Raw genomic sequence first — 15,844 nt, forward strand, 5'->3', positions numbered from 1 at the left:
TAGCAAAAGTTTCTACAAATAAAATGAAAAAGAGGGGCTAAAGTAAACATTGGTCCTTTAGGAGACAAGAATGGGGATGTAACAACTGGAAATGAGAAAATGGCTGAGGCATTGAACAGGTATTTTGTATCAGTCTTCACAGTGGAAGACACAAATAACATGCCAAAAATTGATGACAGGAAGGCTATGGCAGGTGAGGACCTAGAAACTGTCATTATCACGAGAGGTGGCTAATGGGGCTAAAGGTAGACAAGTCTCCTGGTCCTGATGAAATGCATCCCAGGGTACTAAAAGAAATGGCGGGAGAAATAGCAAATGCACTAGTGATATTTTACCAAAATTTGCGGGACTCTGAGGTGGTTCCCGCAGATTGGAAAACAGTAAATGTGATGCCACTGTTTTAAAAAAGAGGTAGACAAAAGGCAGCTAACTACAGACTGGTTAGCTTAACTTCTATAGGAGGGAAAATGCTTGAATCTATCATCAAGGACGTAATTGCAAGACATCTGGATTATAAATTGTCCCATTGGTAAGACGCAGCATGGGTTCATGAGGTCATGTTTACCTAATTTAGTGAATTCTTTGAAGATATTATGTGTGCAGTGGACAATGGGGAACCTGTGGATGTGGTATATCTGGAATTCCAGAAGGCATTGACAAGGTGCCACACTGGGTAATGTAATGACTGGATAGGAGATTGGTTAACTAACAGAAAGCAAAGCGTGGGGGTAAATGGGTGTTTTTCTGGTTGGTGTTCAGTGACTAGTGGTGTGCCTCAGGGATCAGTGTTGGGGCCACAATTGTTTATAATTTACATAGATGATTTGGAGTTGGGGACCAAGTGTAGTGTGTCAAAATTTGCAAATAACACCGAGAGAGTGTGATGTGTGGTTTCTGTATGATGTGGGAACTGGTGGACTCCAGGGTCCATCCCAGTGACCATGTCTGCAGTAAGTGCAGGTTGCTGGAGGAGCTCCAGCTCAGGGTAAATGAGCTGGCCTCTGAGCTACAGACACTGAGGCTCATCAGGGGGAGAAAGGGTGCCATTGTCAATGGGGTGCAAGTGACATCCACCCCCCCTAGACTGGCTAACTCTAAGGGTCAGGAACAAGAGGGGACTGCTGGGAGGAGGAAGGGGGGTGAGGAGCAGTGGCCTCAGCCTCTTAATCTGCAAAACAGGTTTGAGGTTCTTGCTGCCAGTCTGGAAGAGGACGAGGCAGGTGAGGTTGGTGAGCAAATTGCACACGGTACAGTGATGCAGCAGGACATAGGCAAAAAGAAGGGGAAAAGGAACGCAGTAGTAATTGAGGACAGTGGGGTGAAGGGTATTGACACTGTCCTTTGTCACAATGACAAAGTGCACAGAAGGGTGTGTTGTCTGCCTGGTGCTCGGGTACAGGATGTCGCAGCTGGGCTGCAGAGGAACCTGGAGTGGGAGGGTGAGAATCCGGTCATTGTGGTACATGTGGGTGCCAACGACGTAGGCAAAGTGCGGACTGAGGATCTGGGGAGGGAGTATGAGAAGCTGGGAATGGAATTAAAAAGTAGAACCGACAAGGTGGTCATCTCTGGGCTACTGCCTGAACAGTGTGCAGACGGGCGTAGGGTTGACAGGATTAAGGAAGTGAATGGGTGGCTCAGGGATTGGTGTGGGAGGAATGGGTTTGAATTTATGGGGCATTGGCACCAGTATTGGGGTAGGTGGGACCTGTTCGGGCGGGATGGGGTTGGTCTGAACTGTGCTGGGACCAGAGTGCTGGTGAAGCGAGTAAAGAGGACTGTAGACAGGGCTTTAAACTAATTGGGGGGGGAGGGTGCGAGGGTAGGTGACCTTACGAGGTCTAAAGTTAAGGAGAGGGTACAGGTAAGGGAAGAGGCCGAGGATGTCCCAATAATAAAGGGAGTAGGGGGCGTGAGTATGGTTGGTGGCGTTACAGCAAATAGGGTCCAGGTGAAGGCTGGGATGAAAGCGCTGTATCTGAATGCACGAAGCATTCGGAATAAAGTGGATGAGCTGATGGCGCAGATCAACACAAATGGATATGATCTGGTGGACATTACAGAGACGTGGCTGCAAGGTGACAGGGACTGGGAGCTGAATGTCCAGGGGTATCAAGTGTTTAGGAAAGATAGACAGGAGGGAAAAGGGGGGGGGGCGTAGCTCTGCTGATTAAGGATAGCATCAGGGTGGTAGCAAGGGATGATATCGGAGCCAAAGAGCAGAACGTGGAATCGTTGTGGGTGGAGATTAGGAACAGCAAAGGGAGGAAGACGCTGGTGGGTGTCGTCTATAGGCCCCCGAATAATGATCTGGAGGTGGGGCGGGCTGTTAACGCGCAAATAAGTGCGGCGTGCAGGAATGGGACGGCCGTAGTTATGGGGGATTTCAATCTGCATATTGATTGGTCGACCCATGTTGGACACGGTGGGCTCGAGGAGGAGTTCTTGGAATGCTGCCGGGATAGTTTCCTTGAACAGTGTGTGTTGGAGCCGATGAGGGAGCGAGCTATCTTGGATCCGGTGCTATGTAATGAGGCAGGTAGAATTAGGGACCTTGCGGTGAAGGATCCTCTTGGGGAGAGCGATCATTGCATGGTGGAGTTTCTGGTGCAGATGGAGGAGGAGAAAGTGGGTTCCCGGACATGCGTCCTTTGTTTGAATAGAGGGGAGTACGGTAGGATGACAGAAGAATTGGCGAATGTGGACTGGGGGAGTGCATTGGAGGGAGGGTCTGCTGAGGAGCAGTGGAGGATCTTTAAGGAGATCTTTCTTGGTGCTCAGCAGAAATTTATTCCGATGGTCAAAAAGGACTGTAGGAGGAGAGGTAATAAGCCGTGGATAACAAAGGAGGTGAAGGAAAGTGTTAAGTTAAAAGTGGAGGAATTTAGAGTAGCTAAGAGTAGTGGGCAAGAAGAGGATTGGGAGGGGTTTAAATGTCAACAAAGATTGACAAAGAAGCTGATAAAGGAGAGTAGGAGAAACTATGAAGCTGGGCTAGCGCTTAATATAAAAAAGGATAGCAAGAGTTTTTATAAATATATAAAAAGGAAGAGGCTGGCTAGGGTGAACGTTGGTCCTTTAGAGGATGAGAAAGGGGACCTAGTGGTAGGGGATGGGGATATGGCTAAGGTATTGAATAACTTTTTTGTTTCTGTCTTCACGGAGGAGGACGTGAATAATTTGCCGGGTGTTAGCGATGGAAAGGTGGTAGGACTGGAGGGTCTTAATGACATTACTGTTACTAGAGAGGCGGTGCTCGACAGACTGGAGGGGCTGATTGTGGACAAGTCCCCAGGACCGGATGGAATGCATCCGAGGGTTCTGAAAGAAATGGCGGAGGTTATAGTGGATGCATTGGTGGTTATTTTCCAGACGTCGCTGGAAACCGGGGAAGTGCCGGAGGATTGGAAAACGGCTAATGTTACGCCGTTGTTTAAGAAGGGTGCCAGGCAAAAGGCAGGGAATTATAGGCCGGTTAGTTTAATGTCTGTGGTAGGTAAAATGTTAGAATCCGTCATTAAGGAGGAAATTGCGAGGCATCTTGAAGGGAATTGCTTGATAGAGCAGACGCAGCACGGTTTCAGGGAAGTCGTGTCTGACAAATTTACTGGAGTTCTATGAGGATGTGTCTAGGGCGGTGGATAGAGGAGAGCCGGTGGATGTGGTCTTTCTGGATTTTCAGAAGGCGTTTGACAAAGTACCTCACAAGAGGTTATTGCAGAAGGTCAGGGGACTTGGAGTTGGGGGTAGGGTGTTAGCGTGGATAGAGGATTGGTTGTCAAATAGGAGGCAGAGAGTGGGGGTCAACGGGTGCTATTCGGATTGGCGGATGGTGACTAGTGGAGTGCCCCAGGGGTCGGTGCTGGGGCCTCAGCTTTTTACCATTTATATAGATGATCTGGAGGAGGGAACCGAGTGCAGGGTGTCGAAATTTGCGGATGACACCAAGATTGGGGGAACGGCAAATTGTGCGGAGGGTGGGGAGAGTCTACAGAAGGATCTAGATAGGCTGGGCGAATGGGCCAGGAAATGGCAAATGGAATTTAATGTTGGCAAGTGTGAGGTGTTCCACTTTGGTAGGAAGAATGGTAGGAAGGACTATTACTTACGTGGAGAAAAACTGCAGCAGGCGACGGTGCAGAGGGACCTCGGGGTCCTTGTGCATGAGTCGCAAAAATCCAGCTTGCAGGTGCAGCAGGTGGTCAGGAAGGCGAATGGGATGCTGGCCTTCATAGCGAAGGGGATTGAATATAAAAGTAGGGAGGTCTTACTGCAGCTGTATAGGGCATTGGTGAGGCCGCAGCTGGAGTATTGTGTGCAGTTTTGGGCGCCGCACCTGGGCAAAGATATTTTGGCCTTGGAGGGAGTGCAGAGGAGGTTTACTAGGCTGATGCCGGAGTTGAGGGGGTTGAGCTATGAGGAGAGGCTGAATAAACTAGGCTTGTACTCGTTAGAGTTTAGAAGAATGAGGGGAGATCTCATTGAGACATATAAGATGATGAATGGGATGGATAGGATAGAGGTGGAGAGACTCTTCCCGCTCAGAAAGGATAGTAGGACTAGGGGGCACAGCCTCAAGATAAAGGGGGGGCGGTTTAGAACGGAGTTGAGGAGGAACTTCTTCACTCAAAGGGTGGTGAATCTCTGGAATTCTCTACCCGTTGAAGTGGTGGAAGCTGCCTCGCTAAATATTTTCAAGAAGCAGGTTGATGGGTTTTTGATAAGAGAGGGGATTAAGGGTTATGGGGAGAGGGCGGGAATGTGGAACTGAGACACGACAGATCAGCCATGATCTTATTGAATGGCGGGGCAGGCTCGAAGGGCTAGATGGCCTACTCCTGCTCCTATTTCTTATGTTCTTATGAGATAAGTGGCAGAGCAAAGTGTGCAGAGGACGCTGAAAGTCTGCAAAGGGATATAGATAGTCTAAGTGAGTGGGCGAGGATCTGGCAAATGGAGTACAACGTTGGTAAATGTGAGGTCATCGATTTTGGTAGGAATAACAACAAAATGGACTATTATTTAAATGGTAAAAAATTGCAGCATGCTGCTGTGCAGAAGGATCTGGGTGTCCTTGTGCAGGAATCTCAAGGAGTTGGTTTGCAGGTGCAGCTGGTAATTAAGAAGGCAAATGGAATTTTGTCCTTCATTGCATGGAGTTTAAAAACAGGAAGGTTATGTTGCAGCTGTATAAGTACCTGGAGTACTGTGTACAGTTTTGGTCTCCTTACTTGAGAAAGGGTATACTGGCACTGGAGGGGGTGCAGAGGAGATTCACTAGGTTGATTCTGGGGTTAAGATGGTTGGCTTATGAGGAGAGACTGAATAGACTGGGACTATACACATTGGAATTCAGAAGAATGAAAGGGGGGAATCTTGCAGAATCATACTAAATTATGAAGAGAATAGATAAGAAGCAGGAAGGTGGTTTCCACTGGCAGGTGAAATGAGAACCAGGGAGCATTATCTCAAAATAAGGGGGAGCAGATTCAGGACTGAGTTGAGGAGGAACTTCTTCACACACAGGGTTGTGAATCTGTGGAATTCCCTGCCCAGTGAAGCAGTTGAGGCTGCCTCATTGAATGTTTTTAAGACAAGGATAGATAAATTTTTCAACAGTAAAGGAATTAAAGGTTATGGTGAGCGGGTGGGTAAGTGGAGCCGAGTCCACAAAAAGATCAGCCAATAATTTTATTGAATGGTGGAGCAGGCTTGAGGGGCCAGATGGCCTAATCCTGCTCCTGAAGGTTTACCTTCCACATTCCCCAATCTATGAAGCAGCAACCACAGTGTTAAGAGCCTCTAGTATCAGGTTGTCTGCTCTCCACAATAAGCACTGCAAACTCCATCACCCCATCCCCTCAGGTTCTCACGGTCAAACACCCTCCCAAATTCTTTTAACCCTTACCTTTAGGTCTGTGTTCAATATCCAAACAAAGGTGCAGACATTGGGGTTCTGAGGAGACTTTAGCACTACAAACCCTCCGGGCCCATTCTCACCTCTGCAAGAGATTAAAATGGATCAGTGAAGAACAGTTACTGACAGAGTTTAATGTGGATCACAGCAGAGGTCATGATGTGGGTATGCTGGTGTTGGACTGGCGTAAACACAGTAAAAAAGTCTGACAACACCAGGTTTTAGTCCAACCTATTTATTTGATAATATACTCGCAAGCTTTCGGGTTAGCCCCTTCGTCAGGTGAATGGAGAGTTCTGGCCTCAGACAGAGCATATAAAGCACAGACAGTTTAGAGATTACTGATTAGAATGCGAATCCTTACACCTAACCTGCTGTTCAAGACCTGAAGTGGCTGATAATGTGAGTGGAAGGAGCACTGATCACAGTTTAAAGAGATGTGTATTGTCTCCAGACAGTACAGTAAGTGAGGTTTTGCAAACCCAGGCAAAACTTGTGGTCACGGGCATTCAGCCTCTGACCTTCGGGTAAGCATTCTCCAAGGCGGCCTTCACGACACACGACAGCGCAGAGTCGCTGAACAGAGACTGATAGCCAAGTTCCACACACATGAGGACGGTCTCAACAGGGATCTTGGGTTCATGTCGCACTATCTGTAACCCCCGTGACTTGCCTGGGTTTGCAAAACCTCACTTACTGTACTGTCTGGAGACGATACACATCTCTTTAAACTGTGATCAGTGCTCCTTCCACTCACATTATCAGCCACTTCAGGTCTTGAACAGCAGGTTAGGTGTAAGGATTCACATTCTAATCAGTAATCTCTAAACTGTCTGTGCTTTATATGCTCTGTCTGAGGCCAGAACTCTCCATTCACCTGACGAAGGGACTAACCCGAAAGCTTGCGAGTATATTATCAAATAAATAGGTTGGACTAAAACCTGGTGTTGTCAGACTTTTCACAGCAGAGGCACAGAACACCACTACCATCTGCTGGACAGTAAAGGGATTTCAGGTTTAAGCTTTCATTTCTCCCTAGGTTGGATTGTACAGTAAGTGGTCTCACAACACCAGGTAAAAGTCCAACACGTTTATTTGGCAGCACAAGCTTTCAGAGCACTGCTCCGTCATCAGGTGAGTGCCTGATGCAGCACATGCAGCGAGATCTCATTCAGTTTCCATTGGCAAATTCATTCCATCCCAATTGAGAATTACAGGAAAACAGGAGAATCTCACCTCTAAAAAAAATTACTCAAAGACACCAATCACACTGTTTAATGTCATTAATCACTGCCCCTCATCCTGTGCACAGCAGCAAAGAAGGTTATATCGGATTGCAATGGGATCTTGATCAATTGGGCCAGTGGGCTGACGAATAGCAGATGGTGTTTAATTTAGATAAATGCGAGGTGATGCATTTTGGTAGATTGAATCAGGGCAGCACTTACTCAGTTAATGGTAGGGTATTGGGGAGAGTTACAGAACAAAGAGATCTAGGGGTACATGTTCATAGATCCTTGAAAGTGGAGTCACAGGTGGACAGAGTGGTGAAGGCGGCATTCAGCATGGTTGGTTTCATCGGTCAGAACATTGAATACAGGAGTTAGGACTGCTTGCTGAAGTTGTACAAGACATTGGTAAGGCCACACTTGGAAATACTGCGTGCAATTCTGGTCACCCTATTATCGAAAGGATATTATTAAACTAGAAAGAGTGCAGAAAAGATTTTCTAGAAGGCTACTGGGATTTGATAGTTTGAGTTATAAGAGGAGGCTGGATAGACTGGAACTTTTTTCTCTGGAGTGTAGAAGGTTGAGGGGTGATTTTATAGAGGTCTATAAAATAATGAGGGGCATAGATCAGCTAGTCAATATCTTTGCCCAAAGGTAAAGGAGTCTAAAACTAGAGGGCATAGGTTAAAGGTGAGAGGAGAAAGATACAAAAGGGTCCAGAGGGACAATATTTTCACACAGAGGGTAGAGGCGGGTACAATTTTGTTATTTAAAAAGCGTTTGGACAGTTACATGGATAAGATGGGTACAAAGGGATATGGGCCAAATGCAGGTGCTTAGGATTATCTTAGGGGTTTAAAAAAAAGGACGGCACAGCACTGTCCCTCAGTCCGCGCACAGCACTGTCCCTCAGTCCGCGCACAGCACTGTCCCTCAGTCCGCGCACAGCACTGTCCCTCAGTCCGCGCACAGCACTGTCCCTCAGTCCGCGCACAGCACTGTCCCTCAGTCCGCGCACAGCACTGTCCCTCAGTCCGCGCACAGCACTGTCCCTCAGTCCGCGCACAGCACTGTCCCTCAGTCCGCGCACAGCACTGTCCCTCAGTCCGCGCACAGCACTGTCCCTCAGTCCGCGCACAGCACTGTCCCTGTAGTCTGCGTACAGCACTGTCCCAGTATTCTCACTCAGGTCTGTGAACAGCACTGCTTCTGTATATCCAATTGCCCATCAGAGTTGAGCAATAGTATTCTACTGATCATTGATCGACAGGTTTTGATAGACAAGGAAGTCAAGGGGTTTGGGAGGCAGACAGGAAATGCATTTGAGACCACAATCTGATATTATCAAATGGTGCAGCTGGCTTGGGGGGCTGAAAGGCCTCCTCTTGGTGCTGTGTCCAATTGTACCATACTTTCCATCCTGACCTAGTATTAATGTTCTTACTTTCATCCTCAGACAGTAATGCCTCCTGCCCTGGATTGAATCAGCTGCTGCATACCTGACATATTTTTTCTGTGGAGGTCTGGTGTCATGAGTGGTTGACACTCCTGAAGAAATGTACATGTCCTTCTTCCTCTCAATACGACGCACATTCACAAAGTCCCTGCAAAGGGATCATCAGCATTACACACATGGAATATCATCACATCACTAATTTTCCAGCAATACAGAGAAACATCGCAGCCTCAGCCATGGTTAAAACCAGATCAGCCACGATCTTACTGAATGGGGGAGCAGGCTCGAGGGGCCTCCTCCTGCTCCTAATTCATATGTTTGGCTTTTGGAAACTGTATTGAGAACAGAATTGGTGATACTGTGAGGAGATAATTGTTCAGCCCTTGGCACATGGAAAGGAGCTAACATAACCTGGAAGATAAAGAACCTGGATGCTAATCCCTATAAAAGGTGCCTGGACAGCTGCTCTGCTGCTTTGGTAGGAGAGTACAGCACGTGTGGCAGAATGGCAGACATGGGCATCAATGTCCTGGGCTAGGATAGGGAACAGCAATCAGGCAAAATGTCTGCTTCTGACTTCTCTCTAATGACCCCTGATGGAAAGTGTGTGCACACATAGAAGGAGAAAGGTGACTTTGCTGTGGTGTCAGAGTGATGGGACCCCCCCCCCAATAGCACTGTGGAACACCTAGAGCACCCTCCCACCCCCAGGACGTCACGTACCCGGATTTAGAAGGAACCTTGCTTCAACCCAACCTGGAACATATTGGAGAGATTCCAAGGCCTGGCTCACATCACATAGTACTTCAGCCTTCTGCATTAGTCTAATCCAATGTGGAAGAGTTTACACCCAAACACTGGGATGAGTTTTTGTGACTCTGATTCATTCATCACCCAGACTCAGTCCCAGGTGTGGCCTCTGGGATAATATTTGGACTGCTGCTTTCCAAAGACCAGAGCTGTGAATCTCTTTCCGAAATCCATTCTCAGGATTTGTTGCCCATCCTTAGTGGTCTGCCTTTTTCTTGAGCCAGTGGTACGATCTGCACACATCCAAGAACAGCAATGCATCTTGCACACTGCTACCACTGTGCGTCAGTGTTGGAGAGACCAGATTTGTAAGTTAATTGTGGGTAGACTCCCGTTCGAATGGGCTGCTTTCTCCAGATAAAACCGAGTTCCCGAGTATTGGAGCTGCACTCAACCACACAAGTGCAGAGTTTTTCATCACACTCCTGACTTGTACCTTGTAGATTGTGAACAGGCTTTGTGGAGTCAGGAAGCGGGGTGGAGGGGTTACTCGCCGCAGGTTCCCAGCCTCTGACCTGTTCTTGTAGCCACAGTGTTTATATGGCTGGGCCAGTGAAGGTGGGGGATAATAATGGCAGTAATGCTGTTGAATGTCATGGGGCAACGGTTAGATCCTCTCTCACTGGGGGAGATGGTCATTGCCTGGCATTTTTGTGGTACAAATTCCCATCTACCAAGCTGAATGCCACCCAGGTCTTACCATTTGCAGAGAACAACAGCTCCCTTATCCAAGGAATGGCGAATGGAACTGATGCTACCCAATCAGCAAACATTTACCAAAAATACAGTGAATTTGGTTAATCTGACCTTGGAGAAACGACCCCTCCAGCTGCTCCAGCTGAGACATCATAAGTGATGAGGGTGTTGTCATCAACTCGCTGGAGAATCTGAAAAACAGTGATCGGATCAGAGCTGCTGGCATTGCCTCAATATCATCATCTCACTCTAAACCCTGCCAAACCCTGCAAAACCATGATCAGATTAGAGTCGCTGAAATTGCCTCAATATCACCACTTCACTCCAAATCCTGTCAACTGTGACCAGGCCAAAGAAAAACACAATAATTGGAGACTGAAGAAGTTCACTTAAAAGTTGAACTCCCAGTGACACACAAGCATGTTTTGCCAACGCAGAATGGAATTTTACTGACAAATAATTGGCCATCCCTTATTCAAAGACAACCATCGGACTGTACCCCAGCGAGAGTCAGGGCGCGTGGGACCCGTCCCCCAGCCAGAGTCAGGGCGCGTGGGACCCGTCCCCCAGCCAGAGTCAGGGCGCGTGGGACCCGTCCCCCAGCCAGAGTCAGGGCGCGTGGGACCCGTCCCCCAGCCAGAGTCAGGGCGCGTGGGACCCGTCCCCCAGCCAGAGTCAGGGCGCGTGGGACCCGTCCCCCAGCCAGAGTCAGGGCGCGTGGGACCCGTCCCCCAGCCAGAGTCAGGGCGCGTGGGACCCGTCCCCCAGCCAGAGTCAGGGCGCGTGGGACCCGTCCCCCAGCCAGAGTCAGGGCGCGTGGGACCCGTCCCCCAGCCAGAGTCAGGGCGCGTGGGACCCGTCCCCCAGCCAGAGTCAGGGCGCGTGGGACCCGTCCCCCAGCCAGAGTCAGGGCGCGTGGGACCCGTCCCCCAGCCAGAGTCAGGGCGCGTGGGACCCGTCCCCCAGCCAGAGTCAGGGCGCGTGGGACCCGTCCCCCAGCCAGAGTCAGGGCGCGTGGGACCCGTCCCCCAGCCAGAGTCAGGGCGCGTGGGACCCGTCCCCCAGCCAGAGTCAGGGCGCGTGGGACCCGTCCCCCAGCCAGAGTCAGGGCGCGTGGGACCCGTCCCCCAGCCAGAGTCAGGGCGCGTGGGACCCGTCCCCCAGCCAGAGTCAGGGCGCGTGGGACCCGTCCCCCAGCCAGAGTCAGGGCGCGTGGGACCCGTCCCCCAGCCAGAGTCAGGGCGCGTGGGACCCGTCCCCCAGCCAGAGTCAGGGCGCGTGGGACCCGTCCCCCAGCCAGAGTCAGGGCGCGTGGGACCCGTCCCCCAGCCAGAGTCAGGGCGCGTGGGACCCGTCCCCCAGCCAGAGTCAGGGCGCGTGGGACCCGTCCCCCAGCCAGAGTCAGGGCGCGTGGGACCCGTCCCCCAGCCAGAGTCAGGGCGCGTGGGACCCGTCCCCCAGCCAGAGTCAGGGCGCGTGGGACCCGTCCCCCAGCCAGAGTCAGGGCGCGTGGGACCCGTCCCCCAGCCAGAGTCAGGGCGCGTGGGACCCGTCCCCCAGCCAGAGTCAGGGCGCGTGGGACCCGTCCCCCAGCCAGAGTCAGGGCGCGTGGGACCCGTCCCCCAGCCAGAGTCAGGGCGCGTGGGACCCGTCCCCCAGCCAGAGTCAGGGCGCGTGGGACCCGTCCCCCAGCCAGAGTCAGGGCGCGTGGGACCCGTCCCCCAGCCAGAGTCAGGGCGCGTGGGACCCGTCCCCCAGCCAGAGTCAGGGCGCGTGGGACCCGTCCCCCAGCCAGAGTCAGGGCGCGTGGGACCCGTCCCCCAGCCAGAGTCAGGGCGCGTGGGACCCGTCCCCCAGCCAGAGTCAGGGCGCGTGGGACCCGTCCCCCAGCCAGAGTCAGGGCGCGTGGGACCCGTCCCCCAGCCAGAGTCAGGGCGCGTGGGACCCGTCCCCCAGCCAGAGTCAGGGCGCGTGGGACCCGTCCCCCAGCCAGAGTCAGGGCGCGTGGGACCCGTCCCCCAGCCAGAGTCAGGGCGCGTGGGACCCGTCCCCCAGCCAGAGTCAGGGCGCGTGGGACCCGTCCCCCAGCCAGAGTCAGGGCGCGTGGGACCCGTCCCCCAGCCAGAGTCAGGGCGCGTGGGACCCGTCCCCCAGCCAGAGTCAGGGCGCGTGGGACCCGTCCCCCAGCCAGAGTCAGGGCGCGTGGGACCCGTCCCCCAGCCAGAGTCAGGGCGCGTGGGACCCGTCCCCCAGCCAGAGTCAGGGCGCGTGGGACCCGTCCCCCAGCCAGAGTCAGGGCGCGTGGGACCCGTCCCCCAGCCAGAGTCAGGGCGCGTGGGACCCGTCCCCCAGCCAGAGTCAGGGCGCGTGGGACCCGTCCCCCAGCCAGAGTCAGGGCGCGTGGGACCCGTCCCCCAGCCAGAGTCAGGGCGCGTGGGACCCGTCCCCCAGCCAGAGTCAGGGCGCGTGGGACCCGTCCCCCAGCCAGAGTCAGGGCGCGTGGGACCCGTCCCCCAGCCAGAGTCAGGGCGCGTGGGACCCGTCCCCCAGCCAGAGTCAGGGCGCGTGGGACCCGTCCCCCAGCCAGAGTCAGGGCGCGTGGGACCCGTCCCCCAGCCAGAGTCAGGGCGCGTGGGACCCGTCCCCCAGCCAGAGTCAGGGCGCGTGGGACCCGTCCCCCAGCCAGAGTCAGGGCGCGTGGGACCCGTCCCCCAGCCAGAGTCAGGGCGCGTGGGACCCGTCCCCCAGCCAGAGTCAGGGCGCGTGGGACCCGTCCCCCAGCCAGAGTCAGGGCGCGTGGGACCCGTCCCCCAGCCAGAGTCAGGGCGCGTGGGACCCGTCCCCCAGCCAGAGTCAGGGCGCGTGGGACCCGTCCCCCAGCCAGAGTCAGGGCGCGTGGGACCCGTCCCCCAGCCAGAGTCAGGGCGCGTGGGACCCGTCCCCCAGCCAGAGTCAGGGCGCGTGGGACCCGTCCCCCAGCCAGAGTCAGGGCGCGTGGGACCCGTCCCCCAGCCAGAGTCAGGGCGCGTGGGACCCGTCCCCCAGCCAGAGTCAGGGCGCGTGGGACCCGTCCCCCAGCCAGAGTCAGGGCGCGTGGGACCCGTCCCCCAGCCAGAGTCAGGGCGCGTGGGACCCGTCCCCCAGCCAGAGTCAGGGCGCGTGGGACCCGTCCCCCAGCCAGAGTCAGGGCGCGTGGGACCCGTCCCCCAGCCAGAGTCAGGGCGCGTGGGACCCGTCCCCCAGCCAGAGTCAGGGCGCGTGGGACCCGTCCCCCAGCCAGAGTCAGGGCGCGTGGGACCCGTCCCCCAGCCAGAGTCAGGGCGCGTGGGACCCGTCCCCCAGCCAGAGTCAGGGCGCGTGGGACCCGTCCCCCAGCCAGAGTCAGGGCGCGTGGGACCCGTCCCCCAGCCAGAGTCAGGGCGCGTGGGACCCGTCCCCCAGCCAGAGTCAGGGCGCGTGGGACCCGTCCCCCAGCCAGAGTCAGGGCGCGTGGGACCCGTCCCCCAGCCAGAGTCAGGGCGCGTGGGACCCGTCCCCCAGCCAGAGTCAGGGCGCGTGGGACCCGTCCCCCAGCCAGAGTCAGGGCGCGTGGGACCCGTCCCCCAGCCAGAGTCAGGGCGCGTGGGACCCGTCCCCCAGCCAGAGTCAGGGCGCGTGGGACCCGTCCCCCAGCCAGAGTCAGGGCGCGTGGGACCCGTCCCCCAGCCAGAGTCAGGGCGCGTGGGACCCGTCCCCCAGCCAGAGTCAGGGCGCGTGGGACCCGTCCCCCAGCCAGAGTCAGGGCGCGTGGGACCCGTCCCCCAGCCAGAGTCAGGGCGCGTGGGACCCGTCCCCCAGCCAGAGTCAGGGCGCGTGGGACCCGTCCCCCAGCCAGAGTCAGGGCGCGTGGGACCCGTCCCCCAGCCAGAGTCAGGGCGCGTGGGACCCGTCCCCCAGCCAGAGTCAGGGCGCGTGGGACCCGTCCCCCAGTGAGAGTCAGTGTGTGTGGGGAACTGTATCCCAGTGAGAGTCAGTGTGTGTGGGGAACTGTATCCCAGTGAGAGTCGGTGTGTGTGGGGAACTGTATCCCAGTGAGAGTCGGTGTGTGTGGGGAACTGTATCCCAGTGAGAGTCGGTGTGTGTGGGGAACTGTATCCCAGTGAGAGTCGGTGTGTGTGGGGAACTGTATCCCAGTGAGAGTCGGTGTGTGGGGAACTGTATCCCAGTGAGAGTCAGTGTGTGTGGAACTGTATCCCAGTGAGAGTCAGTGTGTGTGGGACTGTATCCCAGTGAGAGTCAGTGTGTGGGGAACTGTATCCCAGTGAGAGTCAGTGTGTGGGGAACTGTATCCCAGTGAGAGTCAGTGTGTGTGGAACTGTATCCCAGTGAGAGTCAGTGTGTGTGGGACTGTATCCCAGTGAGAGTCAGTGTGTGTGGGGAACTGTATCCCAGTGAGAGTCAGTGTGTGGAACTGTATCCCAGTGAGAGTCAGTGTGTGGGGAACTGTATCCCAGTGAGAGTCAGTGTGTGGAACTGTATCCCAGTGAGAGTCAGTGTGTGGGGAACTGTATCCCAGTGAGAGTCAGTGTGTGGGGAACTGTATCCCCGTGAGAGTCAGTGTGTGGGGAACTGTATCCCAGTGAGAGTCAGTGTGTGGAACTGTATCCCAGTGAGAGTCAGTGTGTGTGGGACTGTATCCCAGTGAGAGTCAGTGTGTGTGGGGAACTGTATCCCAGTGAGAGTCAGTGTGTGGAACTGTATCCCAGTGAGAGTCAGTGTGTGGGGAACTGTATCCCAGTGAGAGTCAGTGTGTGGAACTGTATCCCAGTGAGAGTCAGTGTGTGTGGAACTGTATCCCAGTGAGAGTCAGTGTGTGGGGAACTGTATCCCAGTGAGAGTCAGTGTGTGGAACTGTATCCCAGTGAGAGTCAGTGTGTGGGGAACTGTATCCCCGTGAGAGTCAGTGTGTGGGGAACTGTATCCCAGTGAGAATGAAGTTAATCTGCCATCCTAGCAGGTGCTGAAAGGATGACAATGAATAAAATGCAGGATAGGTGAAGGACTTGTCAAAGTTAATATCTTCTACAAACCGAGGCCTGAGGGTTGGCCCCACCAATCTCAGCAGCCAGATGCATTGCTGAAACATTTTCCCTCCATTCCCCTTGCCTATTAAAGTTTAGTTTGGATTCGCTATTTTCAGCAGAATTGCCCCACTGGAATTAACCATTTCCAGGAGGTGTGTGAGATTACAGAAAGAGGAGTACCTGACAAACTGAAACCGTTCTGTTCCAAATGACTACTTTCTCGGGTTGAAGAATGACCTCCTGGTAAACCAGCTCTGCAGAGCATTGCAGGAATGCCTGAAGTGGAAAACACACATCAACAATGATTTCACCAACTCCAAGCTTTGGCAATGTGAACACTGAGCAGGACACAGCGGGGTTAGCGCTGGACACACTACAAAGATGTCAAATAAACCCGAACTGTGTCCTGCTGACCTCTATGCTGCTACAATTTGCTAAGACCCTCTCTGCATCAGGCCAATGCGGAGCAGAAAACAAGTGACCATGGGAATACTCCAGTCTAATCAAGCCTCAGGGGGATTTTACAGTTTGGGGTGAAACTCAGCTCTCCCCACCAGGATTAACCAAACTCAAATTTTAATTTTCAGTTTGTTTTTACATGGTCATCAAAACGAGAGAAGTGTTGGCACCAAACACTCCCAGGACAGGTACAGCACGGGGTTAGATACAG

The 15,844-nt window shown here is 53.9% G+C and overlaps 1 protein-coding gene across 1 annotated transcript in view; it reads right to left on the minus strand.

Annotated features, from left to right (window-relative positions):
* The window catches only part of stard3 (StAR related lipid transfer domain containing 3), a 51,520-nt gene that overhangs the window by 5,432 nt on the left and 30,244 nt on the right, over nucleotides 1-15,844 (minus strand). The window contains exons 11-14 of the mRNA XM_080213877.1: nucleotides 15,355-15,450; nucleotides 10,223-10,302; nucleotides 8,649-8,753; nucleotides 5,909-6,002 (exon numbers count right to left, since the gene is read on the minus strand). Coding sequence (XP_080070003.1) covers nucleotides 5,909-6,002; nucleotides 8,649-8,753; nucleotides 10,223-10,302; nucleotides 15,355-15,450 — 375 coding nt within the window. The remainder of the gene's footprint in view (nucleotides 1-5,908; nucleotides 6,003-8,648; nucleotides 8,754-10,222; nucleotides 10,303-15,354; nucleotides 15,451-15,844) is intronic.

The sequence above is a fragment of the Carcharhinus amblyrhynchos genome, chromosome 27 (assembly GCF_965287045.1).
Source record: "Carcharhinus amblyrhynchos chromosome 27, sCarAmb.v2.hapA, whole genome shotgun sequence".
NCBI lineage: Eukaryota > Metazoa > Chordata > Chondrichthyes > Carcharhiniformes > Carcharhinidae > Carcharhinus > Carcharhinus amblyrhynchos.